Genomic DNA, 20,319 nt, shown 5'->3' with positions numbered 1-20,319 from the left:
ATCTAACATCTACCCTGTGTGCTATTACAAGTGCCATTTCCTGAGTACATCTGTGCGTCCAAACATCCTTTGTGTACAATCACCACAATACCCTCCAGTGCATCAGGAGTCGCACGTTGTGTACTTGGTACACAACTTTGTGTACAATCACCACACCATCCTCTGGTGCAATCACCATCCACCTCCAGTGTCAGTGAAGTTCCCTCCTTCTCTGTGGACTCTAGTAATTCCTCTGGAAACTCTCACCTGTGTGCCTTCACTATACCGATTGGTATAGAAACTGTACTTCTCCTAAGTGCCTAACTGGGCCATCGTGGTATACTATTCTCCAGTTCCCACTTGTATTAGATACCTGAGCAAAGGGCCGCGACCTGCTTGTCTTGACAGCGAAACCCATATCCCACTTGGAGGGGTCACTGGAGAACACCTCTCGGCAGGTTAGACTCCGCACCTTTGGTCGGGTCTGGCAAACATCTGATACTTGTGGTTGAGGAGAACATATATCCAGGCACCTCGCCTCTGGTACCTTCTTCACCCAGGGACCTCAGCTTTCAACCCCTCAGAAGGGGACCACTTAGAGCCCAGTGAGATAATACCCCCACATGAGGACATGGACCCTCTCAGTAGACACCTATATGAGGACATGTATGCACCCACATGGGGTCACGGGCCCTCTAAGTATACACCCACATGGGACATGGGCCCTCTCAATATACACCCACATGGGGACACGGACCCACTCAGTGTACCTCCACATGGGGACATGGACCCTCTCCGTATACACCCACATGGGGACATGGACCCTCTCAGTATACCCCCACATCTGGACATGGACCCTCTCAGTATACACCTATATAAAAACATGGGCCCTCTCAGTATACACATGGGGACATGGGCCCTCTCAGTATACACCTACATGGGGACATGGGCCCTCTTAGTAAACTCCTATATGGGGACATGGGCACTCTCAGTATACACCCATAAGGGGACATGGACCCTTCTCAGTATACTAACAAAAAGTGAAGTTCTCAGATGTAGGCGCTCTAAAAAATAATAAACAAATCAGAAACAAATAAAGAACAATAAATAAAAACCAAATAATCCTGGGTTTTAGCCTCCGATTATGTCCCAATCCTGCGTCTTCTCTCTATCACTCGACAATTCCAAGAAGTACATAAAAAGAGAGAGAGAGGGAAGCAATCGGTCGGTAGTTCTTTAACCCAATATTAAAATTTCTCAATTTTGACAGACGGGGAAGGAATGTTCCTAGTACGCACCCTACTCACATATATATATGAGAGGTTAAACGTATAAGGGGTATCTTTGATCTTCCAACTTTAACCACCGTCTGACCATACTATGTAACATTTAGTAATTAAGTGTTGGTGAGCATACCATACTCACGTGGAATTCTGGATGTTCTTTCCCATAGGGGTATCTTTTGATCAATCATACAGCTAGATCAGAGTCAGATTAAATCTTTTTAATTCCCAAGTGGGTATATAAAAGACTAAACAGCCTCACAATGGGTCCTTCAAACATGACCCATTTAAATCATCAGATAATGGTCTGTTCCTGTTTTTCTTTTCTTCTTCTTTTTTATTTTTTAAACAATTGTAGTTTCCTCTCTATATTACACTCCTATTGGTCCTTCTTCTCAGTATACACCTATATGAGGACATGGTCCATCTTAGAATACACCCATATGGGGGCATCAGTATACACTGATATGGGGACATGGGCCCTATCAGTATACACCCATATGGGGACATGGGCCCTCTTAGTATACACCCATATGGGGACATGGGCCCTCTCTGTATACACCCATATGGGGACATGGGCACTCTCAGTATACACCCATAAGGGGACATGGACCCTTCTCAGTATACACCTATATGAGGACATGGTCCATCTTAGAATACACCCATATGGGGGCATGTTCCCTCTCAGTATACACCTACATGGGGACATAGGCCCTCTCAGTATACCCCCACATGGGGACATGGACCCTCTCAGTGTACCCCCACATGGGGACATTGGCCCTCTCAGTATACACCCACATGGAGACATGGACTGTCTCAGTATACATCTACATGGGGACATGGGCCCTCTCAGTATACACCCATTTGGTGACATCGGCTTAGTATACACCTATATGGGGACATGGGCCCTCTTCATATTCACCCATATAGGGACATGGGCCCTCTCAGTATACACCCATATGGGGACATGGGCACTTTCAGTATACACCCATAAAGGGACATGGGCCGTCTCAGTATACACACCTATATGGGGACATGGACCCTCTCAGTATACACCTATATGAGGACATGGTCCCACTTAGAATACACCTGTTAAGGGACATGGGCCCTCTCAGTATACACCCACATGGGGACACGGACCCTCCCAGTATACCCCCACATGGGGACATGGACCTTCTCAGTATACCCCCACATGGGGACATTGGCCCTCTCAGTACACACCCACATGGGAACATGGACCCTTTCAGTATACACCCACATGGGGACATGGACCATCTCAGTATACACCCACATGGGGACATGGACCCTCTCAGTATACACCCATACGGGTAACATTGGCCTTCTCAGAATACACACATATGGGGACATGGGCCCTCTTAGTATACACCCATTTGGTGACATGGGCCCTTTCAGTATACACCCATTTTGTGACATGGGCCCTCTCAGTATACACCCATTTGGTGACATGGACCCTCTTAGTATATACCTATATGGAGACATGGGCCCTCTCAATATACACCCATTTGGTGATATGGGCCCTCTTAGTATACACCATATGGGGACATGGGCCCTCTCAGTATACACCCATTTGGTGACATGGACCCTCTTAGTATACACCTATATGGAGACATGGGCCCTCTCAATATACACCCATTTGGTGATATGGGCCCTCTTAGTATACACCATATGGAGACATGGGCCCTCTCAATATACACCCATTTGGTGATATGGGCCCTCTTAGTATACACCATTTGGGGACATGGGCCCTCTCAGTATACACCCATTTGGGGACATGGGCCCTCTTTTTATACTTAAATGTGCGCTCTTCGGAATTGGCTTATAATGTATCTTTTTGGATATTTTTTAAAAACAGCTTTTACCCGTATAATACACATGTAGGAAAGGGACACCATGTATGGGGGTGGAGAGATCGTTAAAGTTGATATATGCAAAACCCCTTCATAGATCGCGACACATCAGGAGCAGCAGAGGAAGGTTTTTAGTATGAACAACACATTGATACTAAACTATGCTAAAAGCATGAGCACTTATGATAAATTATGTAACAAATATATATACATATAAATGTTCCTGAAATAAAGAAAACAAAATGTCTACATAATGTCAAGGTTGATGTAATGAATTATTGATTAAAACGATTTCAATATACCAGAGTGCTTCTTCCAGTATTTAACAGCCGGGTACTAATGGAATTTCATTATATGATTTCTGTAGTGTCGTCTACTTTAGACACTAACAATAACACTGTGCCAGGCATGTGATCTGTGACCTAGGGGTAAATTCACTAAAATGTATGCAGTGCCCGTCCTGGGGTTATGTATGCAGTGCCCGTCCTAGGTATATATATGCAGTGCCCGTCCTGGGGTTATGTATGCGGTGCCCATTTTGGGGTTATGTATGCAGTGCCCGTCCTGGGTGTACAGTATGTATGCAGTGCCCGTCCTGGGGTTATATATACACTACCCGTCCTGGGTATATATATGCAGTGCCCGTCCTGGGGTTATGTATGCAATGCCCATTTTGGGGTTATGTATGCAGTGCCCATCCTGGGTGTACAGTATGTATGCAGTGCCCGTCCTGGGTGTACAATATGTATGCAGTGCCCGTCCTGGGTGTACTAGTATGTAAGCAGTGCCCGTCCTGGGTGTACAGTATGTATGCAGTGCCCATCCTGGGTGTACAGTATGTATGCAGTGCTCGTCCTGGGTGTACAGTATGTATGCAGTGCCCGTCCTGGGTGTACAGTATGTAAGCAGAGCCCATCCTGGGTGTACAGTATGTATGCAGTGCCCGTCCTGGGTGTACTAGTATGTATGCAGTGCCCATACTGGGTGTACAGTATGTATGCAGTGCCCGTCCTGAGTGTACAGTATGTATACAGTACCCGTCCTGGGTGTACAGTATGTATGCAGTGCCCATCCTGGGTGTACAGTATGTATGCAGTGCCCATCCTGGGTGTTCAGTATGTATGCAGTGACCATCCTGGGTGTACAGTATGTATACAGTACCCATCCTGGGTATATATATGCAGTGCCCATTTTGGGGTTATGTATGCAGTGCCCGTATATAATATATATATATATATATATATGCAGTGCCCATCCTGGGTGTACAGTATGCATGCAGTGCCCATCCTGGGTGTACAGTATGTAAGCAGATACAAGGAGATTACTGACAGATTACAGATGATAAAACAAGGACAGGATAGGTGCAGAGAGTGCATGACATCAGGGAGACCGCCGGTAATTACTGCCACATGATAATGCCTGTAGCCTGTGTATACAGTGTCTCTTTACATACTCTGTCTGATTACAGGACCCCCATATATGCAGGTGACCATAGAAGATGTCATAGTTCATTGCGGAGAGACAGCTCAGTTTGATGCGGTGATAGATGGGAGCCCTCCACTGACCATTGCCTGGTATAAGGTGAGCCTCCACTGACCATTGCATGGTATAAGGTGAGCCTCCACTGATCATTGCCCGGTATAAGGTGAGCCTCCACTGACCATTGCCTGATATAAGGCGAGCTTCCACTGACCATTGCCTGGTATAAGGTGAGCTTCCAATGACCATTGCCTGGTATAAGGTGAGCCTCCACTGACCATTGCCTGGTATAAGGTGAGCCTCCACTGATCATTGCCTGGTATAAGGTGAGCCTCCACTGACCATTGCCCGGTATAAGGTGAACCTCCACTGACCATTGCCTGGTATAAGGTGAGCCACCACTGACCATTGCCTGGTATAAGGTGAGCCTCCACTGACCATTGCCTGGTATAAGGTGAGCCTCCACTGACCATTGCCCGGTATAAGGTGAGCCACCACTGACCATTGCCCAGTATAAGGTGAGCCTCCACTGAGCATTGCCCGGTATAAGGTGAGCCTCCACTGACCATTGCCCGGTATAAGGTGAGCCTCCACTGACCATTGCCCGGTATAAGGTGAGCCTCCACTGATCATTGCCTGGTATAAGGTCAACCTCCACTGACCATTGCTCGATATAAAGTGAGCCTCCACTGACCATTGCCCGGTATAAGGTGAGCCTCCACTGACCATTGCCTGGTATAAGGTGAGCCTCCACTGACCATTGCCCGGTATTAGGTGAACCTCCACTGACCATTGCTCGATATAAAGTGAGCCTCCACTGACCATTGCCTGGTCAAGATATTTAAAATGAGCTTCAAAGTATGGAGATTCCACAGTTAGGGGGTACTTCTAACACCCCAAACAAGTTAATTTTTTCTTGTTCTTAGACCTACAGATCAGGCCATGTCCAGTGATGTCAGTGAGGGGGGCTTTAGGTCATACAAATGCACCTTGTACAGGAAATCAGAATGTATAGGCAGTAACACAACAATGAGATATAATGTATGTGACAATATACCAGATCTTTACCACTGAAATATGATGTACATGAGGCCCCAAAGGGCAGCATTTTAGGTGCAAGATGGAGACATACTGTACAATTTAATTATGACCCTTTAAGGGGCACCAAAGCGACAGCGTACAGGAATTATGCCCTACAGGGCTGTGGCTGGTAACTGTGCTCTGTACTATACATACTCCCCACCCCTCCCCAGACGCTGACCTACCCTGTGCGGAGTGTGGGCAGGGTGTCATCTTCTCTCTGTGGTAGTGTGGAACTGGGTCATCATAGCACCACACTACCCACCAATTACCAGCATGGAGTAGCACCAGCAGCTGGTAGCATCGCATGTAGGGAGTTGCCAGCTGCTGTCTCTTCATGTCAGTGTCTGGCTCATTCAGGGGTCTATTTACTAAGCTTGTGTTAGGAGATAAAGTGAACGGTGATAAGGTACCAGCCAATCAGCTCCTAACTGTCATTTTTCAAACACAGCCTGTGACATGGCAGTTAGGAGCTGATTGGCTGGTACTTTATCACCGTTCACTTTATCTCCTAACACAGCATAGTCAATAGACCCCACAGTGTTTTAGGAGTCCCCTAAATTCAGCAGCTGCTTGGGTTCACCTAGCGGTAACGCCAGCCCTGTGCATGCCTACATGTACTCTAGTTAGTGACCCTTAGGTCCAGATTTATCAAAGAGTGATATTCTTGTACTCAGCTCCTAAGTATCATGTGCTTGAAAAATGACAGTTAGGAGCTGATTGGTTGGAGCCCCATTAAGATTGGTAACGAGGGATAACAAGAAAATCACTCACTGATATATCTGGGCCTTAGTTCTTCCATGGCGTGATCATGATGTAACAAGGTAACAGCGTACACTTATAGGGGCACCTCATGGTGTTCTCTTTGCTCTACAGTCTCGTCTGCCGTATAAAGATTCCGCCTTCTTCCTTTTGCAGGACAACAGCCCGCTGACGGAAAGTGACAGAGTCCAGATGGTGAAGGAGGACAGAAAATATTCCCTCGTGTTACGGAGCACAAAGCGCGGCGATGGCGGCGTGTACACCTGTACTGCCAGCAACAGCGGTGGGGAGGTCTCCTGCAAGGCTGAGCTCATTATGCATGAGGGTAACTATCTGGAGACACTGGGGCAATAAGTATATAATGCTGAGCTCTCTCTGGTACTGGTGAGAAGCTAAATTTCACCTTATTTATAAACTTTCTAGAAGTGGAGACATTGATATGTTACAGGGGCGTTTCTATAATGGGTTCAGGCCCCTGGGCCCAGGAGGAGCCCACACCGCTCACCCTGCACCCATATTTTTAATACCTACCACTTCGTTGCCAGTGTCTAGCCCAGAGTCTACCGGTGCGGTGCTGCGCTCAGTGCACAACCGGCTGCTGGAGAGAGAGGAGGGGGCCCCGGATAGAGACTGCACCGAGCCCCCTACTCTCTTGAAACGCCCCTGCATTGAGTGGTCAATTATTCTGGCCACCGAGTTAGTTCCTGTTGCTATGGTGTAACTGAAAACGTGATTGGTCAGACCACATGACCCTGAGCAAGCTGGGGGCGACTGAGCCTGTTTGCAGCAGATAGCAATGGTGTACTGACAGGCTTTCTGCCTCTGCCTCCAGCTAGTAAGGGCACTCCTACAAATAACTTCACATAGGGGCGTGACCTATGTTAATTAGGCCACGTCGCCATTTTCGGCCGATGTAAGGGCGCCCTGTTCAGAGCCGACACAGGGTGCTCAGACCCCTGGAGCCGGCCCTGTCATTCTTACATTGTATCCACAGCGTTACATTGTACCCTAAGCATTGCATATCCTCGGTGTTACATTGTGTCCTCAGCGTTACATTGTACCCTTAGCGTTACATATCCTCAGCTTTACATTGTGTCCTCAGTGTTACATTGTGTCCCCAGCGTTACATTGTATCCTCAGTGTTACATTGTGTCCTCAGCGTTACATATCCTCAGCTTTACATTATGTCCTCAGCGTTACATTGTATCCTCAGCGTTACATGTCCTCAGCGTTACATTGTGTCCTCAGCGTTGCATTGTGTCCTCAGCGTTGCATTGTGTCCTCAGCGTTACAGTGTGTCCTCAGCGTTACATTGTGTCCTCAGCGTTATATTGTGTCCTCAGCGTTACATTGTGTCCTCAGCATTACATTGTGTCCTCAGCGTTATATTGTGTCATCAGCATTACATTGTGTCCTCAGCGTTACATTGTGTCTTCAGCGTTACATTGTGTCCTCAGCGTTACAGTGTATCCTCAACGTTACATTGTATCCTAAGCATTGCATATCCTCAGCATTACAGTGTCCTCAGCGTTACATTGTGACCTCAGCATTACATTGTGTCCTCAGTGTTACATTGTGCCCTAAGCATTGCATATCCTCGGTGTTACATTGTGTCCTCAGCATTACATTGTACCCTTAGCATTACATATCCTCAGCTTTACATTGTGTCCTCAGCATTACATATCCTCAGCGTTACATTGTATCCTCAGCGTTATATTGTGTCCTCAGCGTTACATTATGTCCTCAACGTTACATTGTGTCCTCAGCGTTACATTGTGTCCTCAGCGTTACATTGTGTCCTCAGCGTTACATTGTATCCTCAGCGTTACATTGTGTCCTCAACGTTACATTGTATCCTCAGCATTACATTGTGTCCTCAGCATTACATTGTATCCTCAGCGTTACATTGTATCCTCAGCATTACATTGTATCCTCAGCGTTACATTGTGTCCTCAGCGTTACATTGTGTCCTCAGCGTTACATTGTGTCTTCAGCGTTACATTGTGTCCTCAGCGTTACATTGTGTCCTCAGCGTTACATTGTATCCTAAGCATTGCATATCCTCAGCATTACAGTGTCCTCAGCGTTACATTGTGACCTCAGCATTACATTGTGTCCTCAGTGTTACATTGTGCCCTAAGCATTGCATATCCTCGGTGTTACATTGTGTCCTCAGCATTACATTGTACCCTTAGCATTACATATCCTCAGCTTTACATTGTGTCCTCAGCATTACATATCCTCAGCGTTACATTGTATCCTCAGCGTTATATTGTGTCCTCAGCGTTACATTATGTCCTCAGCGTTACATTGTGTCCTCAGCGTTACATTGTATCCTCAGCGTTACATTGTATCCTCAGCGTTACATTGTATCCTCAGCATTACATTGTGTCCTCAGCATTACATTGTATCCTCAGCGTTACATTGTATCCTCAGCGTTACATTGTATCCTCAGCGTTACATTGTGTCCTCAGCGTTACATTGTGTCCTCAGCGTTACATTGTGTCCTCAGCGTTACATTGTATCCTCAGCGTTACATTGTGTCCTCAGCGTTACATTGTGTCCTCAGCGTTACATTGTGTCCTCAGCGTTACATTGTGTCCTCAGCGTTACATTGTATCCTTAGCATTACATTGTATCCTCAGCATTACATTGTACCCTAAGCGTTGCATATCGTCAGCGTTACATTGTATCTTCAGCATTACATTGTGTCCTCAGCGTTACATTGTACCCTAAGCGTTACATATCCTCAGTGTTACAATGTACATTAAGCATTACATATCCTCAGCGTTACATTGTATCCTCAGCATTACATTGTACCCTAAGCATTACATATCCTCAGGGTTACATTGTACCCTAAGCGTTACATATCCTCAGCGTTACATTGTACCCTAAGTGTTACATATCCTCAGCGTTACATTGTACCCTAAGCGTTACATATCCTCAGCGTTACATTGTATCCTCAGCGTTACATTGTACCCCAAGCATTACATATCCTCAGCGTTACATTGTACATTAAGGATTACATATCCTCAGCGTTGCATTGTATCCTCTGCGTTACATTGTGTCCTCAGCGTTACATTGTGTCCTCAGCGTTACATTGTGCCCCCAGCGTTACATTGTGTCCTCAGCGTTACATTATGTCCTCAGCGTTACATATCCTCAGCATTACAGTTTCCTCAGTGTTACATTGTATCCTCAGCGTTACATTGTATCCTCAGCATTACATTGTTTCCTCAGTTTTACATTGTCTCCTCAGCGTTACATTGTCTCCTCTGCGTTACATTGTCTCCTCAGCGTTACATTGTCTCCTCAGCGTTACATTGTTTCCTCAGCGTTACATTGTGTCCTCAGAGTTACATTGTGTCCTCAGCGTTACATTGTTTCCTCAGCGTTACATTGTATCCTCTACGATACATTGTCTCCTCAGTGTTACATTGTTTCCTCAGCGTTACATTGTATCCTCAGCGTTACATTGTGTCCTCAACGTTACATTGTATCCTCAGCATTACATTGTACCCTTAGCATTACATATCCTCAGCTTTACATTGTGTCCTCAGCATTACATATCCTCAGCGTTACATTGTATCCTCAGCGTTATATTGTGTCCTCAGCGTTACATTATGTCCTCAGCGTTACATTGTGTCCTCAGCGTTACAATGTGTCCTCAGCGTTACATTGTGTCCTCAACGTTACATTGTATCCTCAGCGTTACATTGTGTCCTCAACGTTACATTGTATCCTCAGCATTACATTGTGTCCTCAGCGTTACATTGTATCCTCAGCGTTACATTGTATCCTCAGCGTTACATTGTATCCTCAGTGTTACATTGTGTCCTCAGCGTTACATTGTGTCCTCAGCGTTACATTGTGTCCTCAGCGTTACATTGTATCCTCAGCGTTACATTGTGTCCTCAGCGTTACATTGTGTCCTCAGCGTTACATTGTATCCTTAGCATTACATTGTATCCTCAGCATTACATTGTACCCTAAGCGTTGCATATCGTCAGCGTTACATATCCTCAGTGTTACAATGTACATTAAGCATTACATATCCTCAGCGTTACATTGTATCCTCAGCATTATATTGTACCCTAAGCATTACATATCCTCAGGGTTACATTGTACCCTAAGCGTTACATATCCTCAGCGTTACATTGTACCCTAAGTGTTACATATCCTCAGCATTACATTGTACCCTAAGCGTTACATATCCTCAGCGTTACATTGTATCCTCAGCGTTACATTGTACCCCAAGCATTACATATCCTCAGCGTTACATTGTACATTAAGGATTACATATCCTCAGCGTTGCATTGTATCCTCGGCGTTACATTGTGTCCTCAGCGTTACATTGTGTCCTCAGCATTACATTGTGTCCTCAGCGTTACATTGTGTCCTCAGCGTTACATTGTGTCCTCAGCGTTACATTGTGCCCCCAGCATTACATTGTGCCCCCAGCGTTACATTATGTCCTCAGCGTTACATATCCTCAGCATTACAGTTTCCTCAGCGTTACATTGTATCCTCAGCGTTACATTGTATCCTCAGCATTACATTGTGTCCTCAGTTTTACATTGTGTCCTCAGAGTTACATTGTGTCCTCAGCGTTACATTGTCTCCTCAGCGTTACATTGTTTCCTCAGCGTTACATTGTGTCCTCAGAGTTACATTGTGTCCTCAGCGTTACATTGTTTCCTCAGCGTTACATTGTCTCGTCAGTGTTACATTGTCTCCTCAGTGTTACATTGTTTCCTCAGCGTTACATTGTGTCCTCAGCGTTACATTGTTTCCTCAGCGTTACATTGTATCCTCTATGTTACATTGTCTCCTCAGTGTTACATTGTGTCCTCAGCGTTACATTGTTTCCTCAGCACTACATTGTATCCTCAGCGTTACATTGTGCCCCCAGCGTTACATTGTGTCCTCAGCGTTACATTATGTCCTCAGCGTTACATATCCTCAGCATTACAGTTTCCTCAGCGTTACATTGTATCCTCAGCGTTACATTGTATCCTCAGCGTTACATTATGTCCTCAGCGTTACATTGTTTCCTCAGAGTTACATTGTGTCCTCAGCGTTACATTGTGTCCTCAGCGTTACATTGTGTCCTCAGCGTTACATTGTCTCCTCAGCGTTACATTGTCTCCTCAGCGTTACATTGTCTCCTCAGTGTTACATTGTTTCCTCAGCGTTACATTGTTTCCTCAGAGTTACATTGTGTCCTCAGCGTTACATTGTTTCCTCAGCACTACATTGTATCCTCAGCGTTACATTGTGTCCTCAGCGTTACATTGTATCCTCTACGTTACATTGTCTCCTCAGTGTTACATTGTTTCCTCAGCGTTACATTGTTTCCTCAGCGTTACATTGTGTCCTCAGCGTTACATTGTGTCCTCAGCGTTACATTGTGTCCTCAGCGTTACATTGTGCCCCCAGCATTACATTGTGCCCCCAGCGTTACATTATGTCCTCAGCGTTACATATCCTCAGCATTACAGTTTCCTCAGCGTTACATTGTATCCTCAGCGTTACATTGTATCCTCAGCATTACATTGTTTCCTCAGTTTTACATTGTGTCCTCAGAGTTACATTGTGTCCTCAGCGTTACATTGTCTCCTCAGCGTTACATTGTCTCCTCAGCGTTACATTGTTTCCTCAGCGTTACATTGTGTCCTCAGAGTTACATTGTGTCCTCAGCGTTACATTGTTTCCTCAGCGTTACATTGTCTCCTCAGTGTTACATTGTCTCCTCAGTGTTACATTGTTTCCTCAGCGTTACATTGTGTCCTCAGCGTTACATTGTTTCCTCAGCGTTACATTGTATCCTCTATGTTACATTGTCTCCTCAGTGTTACATTGTGTCCTCAGCGTTACATTGTTTCCTCAGCACTACATTGTATCCTCAGCGTTACATTGTGCCCCCAGCGTTACATTGTGTCCTCAGCGTTACATTATGTCCTCAGCGTTACATATCCTCAGCATTACAGTTTCCTCAGCGTTACATTGTATCCTCAGCGTTACATTGTATCCTCAGCGTTACATTATGTCCTCAGCGTTACATTGTTTCCTCAGAGTTACATTGTGTCCTCAGCGTTACATTGTGTCCTCAGCGTTACATTGTGTCCTCAGCGTTACATTGTGCCCCCAGCATTACATTGTGCCCCCAGCGTTACATTATGTCCTCAGCGTTACATATCCTCAGCATTACAGTTTCCTCAGCGTTACATTGTATCCTCAGCGTTACATTGTATCCTCAGCATTACATTGTTTCCTCAGTTTTACATTGTGTCCTCAGAGTTACATTGTGTCCTCAGCGTTACATTGTCTCCTCAGCGTTACATTGTCTCCTCAGCGTTACATTGTTTCCTCAGCGTTACATTGTGTCCTCAGAGTTACATTGTGTCCTCAGCGTTACATTGTTTCCTCAGCGTTACATTGTCTCCTCAGTGTTACATTGTCTCCTCAGTGTTACATTGTTTCCTCAGCGTTACATTGTGTCCTCAGCGTTACATTGTTTCCTCAGCGTTACATTGTATCCTCTATGTTACATTGTCTCCTCAGTGTTACATTGTGTCCTCAGCGTTACATTGTTTCCTCAGCACTACATTGTATCCTCAGCGTTACATTGTGCCCCCAGCGTTACATTGTGTCCTCAGCGTTACATTATGTCCTCAGCGTTACATATCCTCAGCATTACAGTTTCCTCAGCGTTACATTGTATCCTCAGCGTTACATTGTATCCTCAGCGTTACATTATGTCCTCAGCGTTACATTGTTTCCTCAGAGTTACATTGTGTCCTCAGCGTTACATTGTGTCCTCAGCGTTACATTGTGTCCTCAGCGTTACATTGTCTCCTCAGCGTTACATTGTCTCCTCAGCGTTACATTGTCTCCTCAGTGTTACATTGTTTCCTCAGCGTTACATTGTTTCCTCAGAGTTACATTGTGTCCTCAGCGTTACATTGTTTCCTCAGCACTACATTGTATCCTCAGCGTTACATTGTGTCCTCAGCGTTACATTGTATCCTCTACGTTACATTGTCTCCTCAGTGTTACATTGTTTCCTCAGCGTTACATTGTGTCCTCAGCGTTACATTGTTTCCTCAGCGTTACATTGTGTCCTCAGCGTTACATTGTGTCCTCAGCGTTACATTACGTCCTCAGCATTACATTGTTTCCTCAGAGTTACATTGTGTCCTCAGCGTTACATTGTGTCCTCAGCGTTACATTGTCTCCTCAGCGTTACATTGTCTCCTCAGCGTTACATTGTCTCCTCAGTGTTACATTGTTTCCTCAGCGTTACATTGTTTCCTCAGAGTTACATTGTGTCCTCAGCGTTACATTGTTTCCTCAGCACTACATTGTATCCTCAGCGTTACATTGTGTCCTCAGCGTTACATTGTATCCTCTACGTTACATTGTCTCCTCAGTGTTACATTGTTTCCTCAGTGTTACATTGTATCCTCAGCGTTACATTATGTCCTCAGCGTTACATTGTTTCCTCAGAGTTACATTGTGTCCTCAGCGTTACATTGTGTCCTCAGCGTTACATTGTGTCCTCAGCGTTACATTGTCTCCTCAGCGTTACATTGTCTCCTCAGTGTTACATTGTCTCCTCAGTGTTACATTGTTTCCTCAGCGTTACATTGTTTCCTCAGCGTTACATTGTGTCCTCAGCGTTACATTGTATCCTCAGCATTACATTGTTTCCTCAGTTTTACATTGTGTCCTCAGAGTTACATTGTGTCCTCAGCGTTACATTGTCTCCTCAGCGTTACATTGTCTCCTCAGCGTTACATTGTTTCCTCAGCGTTACATTGTGTCCTCAGAGTTACATTGTGTCCTCAGCGTTACATTGTTTCCTCAGCGTTACATTGTCTCCTCAGTGTTACATTGTCTCCTCAGTGTTACATTGTTTCCTCAGCGTTACATTGTGTCCTCAGCGTTACATTGTTTCCTCAGCGTTACATTGTATCCTCTACGTTACATTGTCTCCTCAGTGTTACATTGTGTCCTCAGCGTTACATTGTTTCCTCAGCACTACATTGTATCCTCAGCGTTACATTGTGCCCCCAGCGTTACATTGTGTCCTCAGCGTTACATTATGTCCTCAGCGTTACATATCCTCAGCATTACAGTTTCCTCAGCGTTACATTGTATCCTCAGCGTTACATTGTATCCTCAGCGTTACATTATGTCCTCAGCGTTACATTGTTTCCTCAGAGTTACATTGTGTCCTCAGCGTTACATTGTGTCCTCAGCGTTACATTGTGTCCTCAGCGTTACATTGTCTCCTCAGCGTTACATTGTCTCCTCAGTGTTACATTGTTTCCTCAGCGTTACATTGTTTCCTCAGAGTTACATTGTGTCCTCAGCGTTACATTGTTTCCTCAGCACTACATTGTATCCTCAGCGTTACATTGTGTCCTCAGCGTTACATTGTATCCTCTACGTTACATTGTCTCCTCAGTGTTACATTGTTTCCTCAGCGTTACATTGTTTCCTCAGCGTTACATTGTGTCCTCAGCGTTACATTGTGTCCTCAGCGTTACATTGTGTCCTCAGCGTTACATTGTGCCCCCAGCATTACATTGTGCCCTCAGCGTTACATTATGTCCTCAGCGTTACATATCCTCAGCATTACAGTTTCCTCAGCGTTACATTGTATCCTCAGCGTTACATTGTATCCTCAGCATTACATTGTTTCCTCAGTTTTACATTGTGTCCTCAGAGTTACATTGTGTCCTCAGCGTTACATTGTCTCCTCAGCGTTACATTGTGTCCTCAGCGTTACATTGTTTCCTCAGCGTTACATTGTCTCCTCAGTGTTACATTGTCTCCTCAGTGTTACATTGTCTCCTCAGTGTTACATTGTTTCCTCAGCGTTACATTGTGTCCTCAGAGTTACATTGTGTCCTCAGCGTTACATTGTTTCCTCAGCGTTACATTGTCTCCTCAGTGTTACATTGTCTCCTCAGTGTTACATTGTTTCCTCAGCGTTACATTGTGTCCTCAGCGTTACATTGTTTCCTCAGCGTTACATTGTATCCTCTATGTTACATTGTCTCCTCAGTGTTACATTGTGTCCTCAGCGTTACATTGTTTCCTCAGCACTACATTGTATCCTCAGCGTTACATTGTGCCCCCAGCGTTACATTGTGTCCTCAGCGTTACATTATGTCCTCAGCGTTACATATCCTCAGCATTACAGTTTCCTCAGCGTTACATTGTATCCTCAGCGTTACATTGTATCCTCAGTGTTACATTGTATCCTCAGCGTTACATTATGTCCTCAGCGTTACATTGTGTCCTCAGCGTTACATTGTTTCCTCAGCGTTACATTGTGTCCTCAGCGTTACATTGTTTCCTCAGAGTTACATTGTGTCCTCAGCGTTACATTGTTTCCTCAGCGTTACATTGTGTCCTCAGCGTTACATTGTTTCCTCAGCGTTACATTGTGTCCTCAGCGTTACATTGTCTCCTCAGTGTTACATTGTCTCCTCAGTGTTACATTGTCTCCTCAGTGTTACATTGTTTCCTCAGCGTTACATTGTGTCCTCAGAGTTACATTGTGTCCTCAGCGTTACATTGTTTCCTCAGCGTTACATTGTCTCCTCAGTGTTACATTGTCTCCTCAGTGTTACATTGTTTCCTCAGCGTTACATTGTGTCCTCAGCGTTACATTGTTTCCTCAGCGTTACATTGTATCCTCTATGTTACATTGTCTCCTCAGTGTTACATTGTGTCCTCAGCGTTACATTGTTTCCTCAGCACTACATTGTATCCTCAGCGTTACATTGTGCCCCCAGCGTTACATTGTGTCCTCAGCGTTACATTATGTCCTCAGCGTTACATATCCTCAGCATTACAGTTTCCTCAGCGTTACATTGTATCCTCAGCGTTACATTGTATCCTCAGTGTTACATTGTATCCTCAGCGTTACATTATGTCCTCAGCGTTACATTGTGTCCTCAGCGTTACATTGTTTCCTCAGCGTTACATTGTGTCCTCAGCGTTACATTGTTTCCTCAGAGTTACATTGTGTCCTCAGCGTTACATTGTTTCCTCAGCGTTACATTGTGTCCTCAGCGTTACATTGTTTCCTCAGCGTTACATTGTCTCCTCAGCGTTACATTGTCTCCTCAGCGTTACATTGTCTCCTCAGTGTTACATTGTTTCCTCAGCGTTACATTGTATCCTCAGCGTTACATTATGTCCTCAGCGTTACATTGTGTCCTCAGCGTTACATTGTTTCCTCAGCGTTACATTGTGTCCTCAGCGTTACATTGTTTCCTCAGAGTTACATTGTGTCCTCAGAGTTACATTGTGTCCTCAGCGTTACATTGTTTCCTCAGCGTTACATTGTATCCCCTACATTACATTGTCTCCTCAGTGTTACATTGTTTCCTCAGCGTTACATTGTTTCCTCAGAGTTACATTGTGTCCTCAGCGTTACATTGTTTCCTCAGCACTACATTGTATCCTCAGCGTTACATTGTGTCCTCAGCGTTACATTGTGTCCTCAGCGTTACATTGTGTCCTCCTCAATACATTTTGTCCTCAGAGGAAACGCTGAAAGTGTCTATCGTATAATAGTTGTACAAGCAGATCTGGGACTCAGACGTGGGTGACTGTCGTCTCCCGGAGAACACGGGGGGGGGGGGGGGTTCTCTATTGTGTGACAGGTGACATCAGCCTTCTTTTACTTACAGATGAGAAAGAACAAGACACAAAGATGCTGCATAAAAGGCGGAAACTCAAATCTTTCTTTGAGATTAAAGAAGAGATTGGGAGGTAGGAGGAATATTAATGTTCTCGCAGCCCACGTAGATCTTTATTGTCACTATTCTGACTGCGATAATCACCTGGTTTTTGTATAAATCACACTAAGAACAAGTTGAGTTTCCTAGAAATGTGTGTTACAGTGTCACTGGTGCACGGGCCATATATGGTCCTTACATGAACTATGTCTACATAGATCAATATTTCAGTGATGGCCGACAGTTCCTTAATTAATATTTACCCCATAAACTTATTGTTTATCTGCAATTCAAAAAGGGATCAATCTCCTATTCTGTCATTAGTCCAAATGTTTAAACTTCACAGATATCTATTTTTCAACCCAAAACACCGGATTTTGGGCCTCATTCAGACCCGCTTGCGAGCGCTAAGCGCTCGCATGCGGGTCGATGTTAGGCCAGTGCGCACGATTGACCCGGCTCCATCATGCGCATGCGTGAAACCCGGATAGCGACGGGCAAGCCGTCGCTATGGGTCTTACCACAAAGGGGGCATGCTGTCGATGGTGAGTGACAGCACGCCCCCTTTGGTGGGCGTGCCGGGGGCGTGGCTGGCCAGACGGAGGCGTTCCCATGTGGACACCTACCATCTGGGGCCGGCCCCACTGACATCACCAGTGATGTCAGTGGGAGTACTTTCTGCTCTGATAGAGCCAAAAGCACTCCAGGGCTTGCAACAACGAGACCCTACCACAAGCGTCTCGTCGCAAGCCCGATGGTCTTGACCATCGCGACCATCATTTTGGCCGCTCGCTATAGCTGTGGGTGGTCAACCACAGCTATACGAGCGGCCAGGAGGCCGCTCTAAAAATCAAGAGGGACGGCCCTGATTCAGAGTGAGTGCTCTGTCAGAGCGTCCGGCTCTGAATCAGGGCCTTTGTCTATAAGAAAAAAAAATACAGCTTAAAATCCTGTGTCAAAATACGCCACAGGTCAGTGATTTCAACAAGTAGCACTTTGTTAAATATGCCCCACCGAGCGGTCAGGTTTAGAGGTAACCCTCAGGAAATGTTGGCACATTATGGCATAGAGACACAAAGAGACTTTCTCTACTTCATTTTGTTACATTTCATAACGATAACCCTCTTGTTCTCCTATGTACAGGGGCTGTTTTGGATTTGTGAAACGCGTGGTGCATAAAGGAAATGGGGCAACATGCGCTGCCAAATTCATTCCGCTGACAAGCAAGACTCGCCAGCAGGCGCACCGCGAACGGGATATCTTATCGGAAGTGTCACATAGCCGGGTCACCCAACTGCTTGATGCCTTTGAAACAAAAAAAACCTTGATTCTCATTTTGGAACTGTATCCTTTGCTGTGACCCAGCGGTATAAAGAGTTTATCACACAGTAACGACCCAGCACTGCTGTCATTGCATTCTATAGGCCAAGATCACATTTTATTTATAAAGCGCCAATTATAAAGAAAATGTATCTTAAAAAATGTAAAATAAAGACATTTGCATGATTTAGATTTTTATTTTAGAGAATCCTTTCAGGGTTCTTATACTCCCTGTAAAGCTCCCACAGAATTTCTTATGTTAATGTGTGATTGTTTCACCTAATCTGCATAGCCTGCAATGTATTGTGCCAGACATTATTATCCTTAATTAAACAAGTTGCTGCGGGGAGGAACTCCTGGATCGCCTGTACCGGAAACATACATTTACAGAGAAAGAGGTTAGGAATATAATTCCAGTATTACACACCTAAAATGCCAGTATTACACACCTAAAATGCCAGTATTACACACCTAAAGTGCCAGTATTACACACCTAAAATGCCAGTATTACACACCTAGAATGCCAGTATTACACACCTAAAATGCCAGTATTACACACCTAAAATGCCAGTATTACACACCTAGAATGCCAGTATTACACACCTAAAATGCCAGTATTACACACCTAAAATGCCAGTATTACACACCTAAAATGCCAGTATTACGCACCTAAAGTGCCAGTATTACGCACCTAAAATGCCAGTATTACACACCTAAAGTGCCAGTATTACGCACCTAAAATGCCAGTATTACACACCTAAAGTGCCAGTATTACACACCTAAAATGCCAGTATTACACACCTAGAATGCCAGTATTACACACCTAGAATGCCAGTATTACACACCTAAAATGCCAGTATTACACACCTAGAATGTCAGTAATACACACCTAAAATGCCAGTATTACACACCTAGAATGTCAGTAATACACACCTAAAATGCCAGTATTACACACCTAAAATGCCAGTATTACGCACCTAAAATGCCAGTATTACGCACCTAAAGTGCCAGTATTACACACCTAAAATGCCAGTAATACACACCTAGAATGCCAGTAATACACACCTAAAATGCCAGTATTACGCACCTAAAGTGCCAGTATTACACACCTAAAGTGCCAGTATTACACACCTAGAATGCCAGTATTACACACCTAAAGTGCCAGTATTACACACCTAAAATGCCAGTATTACACACCTAGAATGCCAGTATTACACACCTAGAATGCCAGTATTACACACCTAAAATGCCAGTATTACACACCTAGAATGTCAGTAATACACACCTAAAATGCCAGTATTACACACCTAGAATGTCAGTAATACACACCTAAAATGCCAGTATTACACACCTAAAATGCCAGTATTACGCACCTAAAATGCCAGTATTACACACCTAAAGTGCCAGTATTACACACCTAAAATGCCAGTAATACACACCTAGAATGCCAGTAATACACACCTAAAATGCCAGTATTACGCACCTAAAGTGCCAGTATTACACGCCTAAAGTGCCAGTATTACACACCTAAAGTGCCAGTATTACACACCTAGAATGCCAGTATTACACACCTAAAATGCCAGTAATACACACCTAAAATGCCAGTATTGCGCACCTAAAATGCCAGTATTACGCACCTAGAATGCCAGTATTACACACCTAAAATGCCAGTATTACACACCTAGAATGCCAGTATTACACACCTAAAATGCCAGTATTACGCACCTAGAATGCCAGTATTACACACCTAAAATGACAGTATTACACACCTAGAATGCCAGTATT

General features: G+C 44.7%; 1 protein-coding gene across 23 annotated transcripts in view; it reads left to right on the top strand.

Annotated features, from left to right (window-relative positions):
• Positions 1-20,319, top strand: part of OBSCN (obscurin, cytoskeletal calmodulin and titin-interacting RhoGEF) — a 646,947-nt gene that overhangs the window by 569,297 nt on the left and 57,331 nt on the right. For all 23 annotated transcript variants that reach the window (XM_088467488.1, XM_088467486.1, XM_088467498.1 and 20 more), the window contains 5 exons: positions 4,599-4,711; positions 6,608-6,776; positions 17,167-17,248; positions 18,358-18,558; positions 18,872-18,932. In XM_088467488.1, the coding sequence (XP_088323614.1) occupies positions 4,599-4,711; positions 6,608-6,776; positions 17,167-17,248; positions 18,358-18,558; positions 18,872-18,932 (626 nt within the window). The remainder of the gene's footprint in view (positions 1-4,598; positions 4,712-6,607; positions 6,777-17,166; positions 17,249-18,357; positions 18,559-18,871; positions 18,933-20,319) is intronic.

The sequence above is a fragment of the Taudactylus pleione genome, unplaced genomic scaffold (genome assembly GCF_031769625.1).
Source record: "Taudactylus pleione unplaced genomic scaffold, aTauple2 ptg000071l, whole genome shotgun sequence".
Lineage (NCBI taxonomy): Eukaryota > Metazoa > Chordata > Amphibia > Anura > Myobatrachidae > Taudactylus > Taudactylus pleione.
The sequence above is the reverse complement of the archived record's forward strand: the minus strand, read 5'-3'. Positions and strand labels throughout refer to the sequence as shown.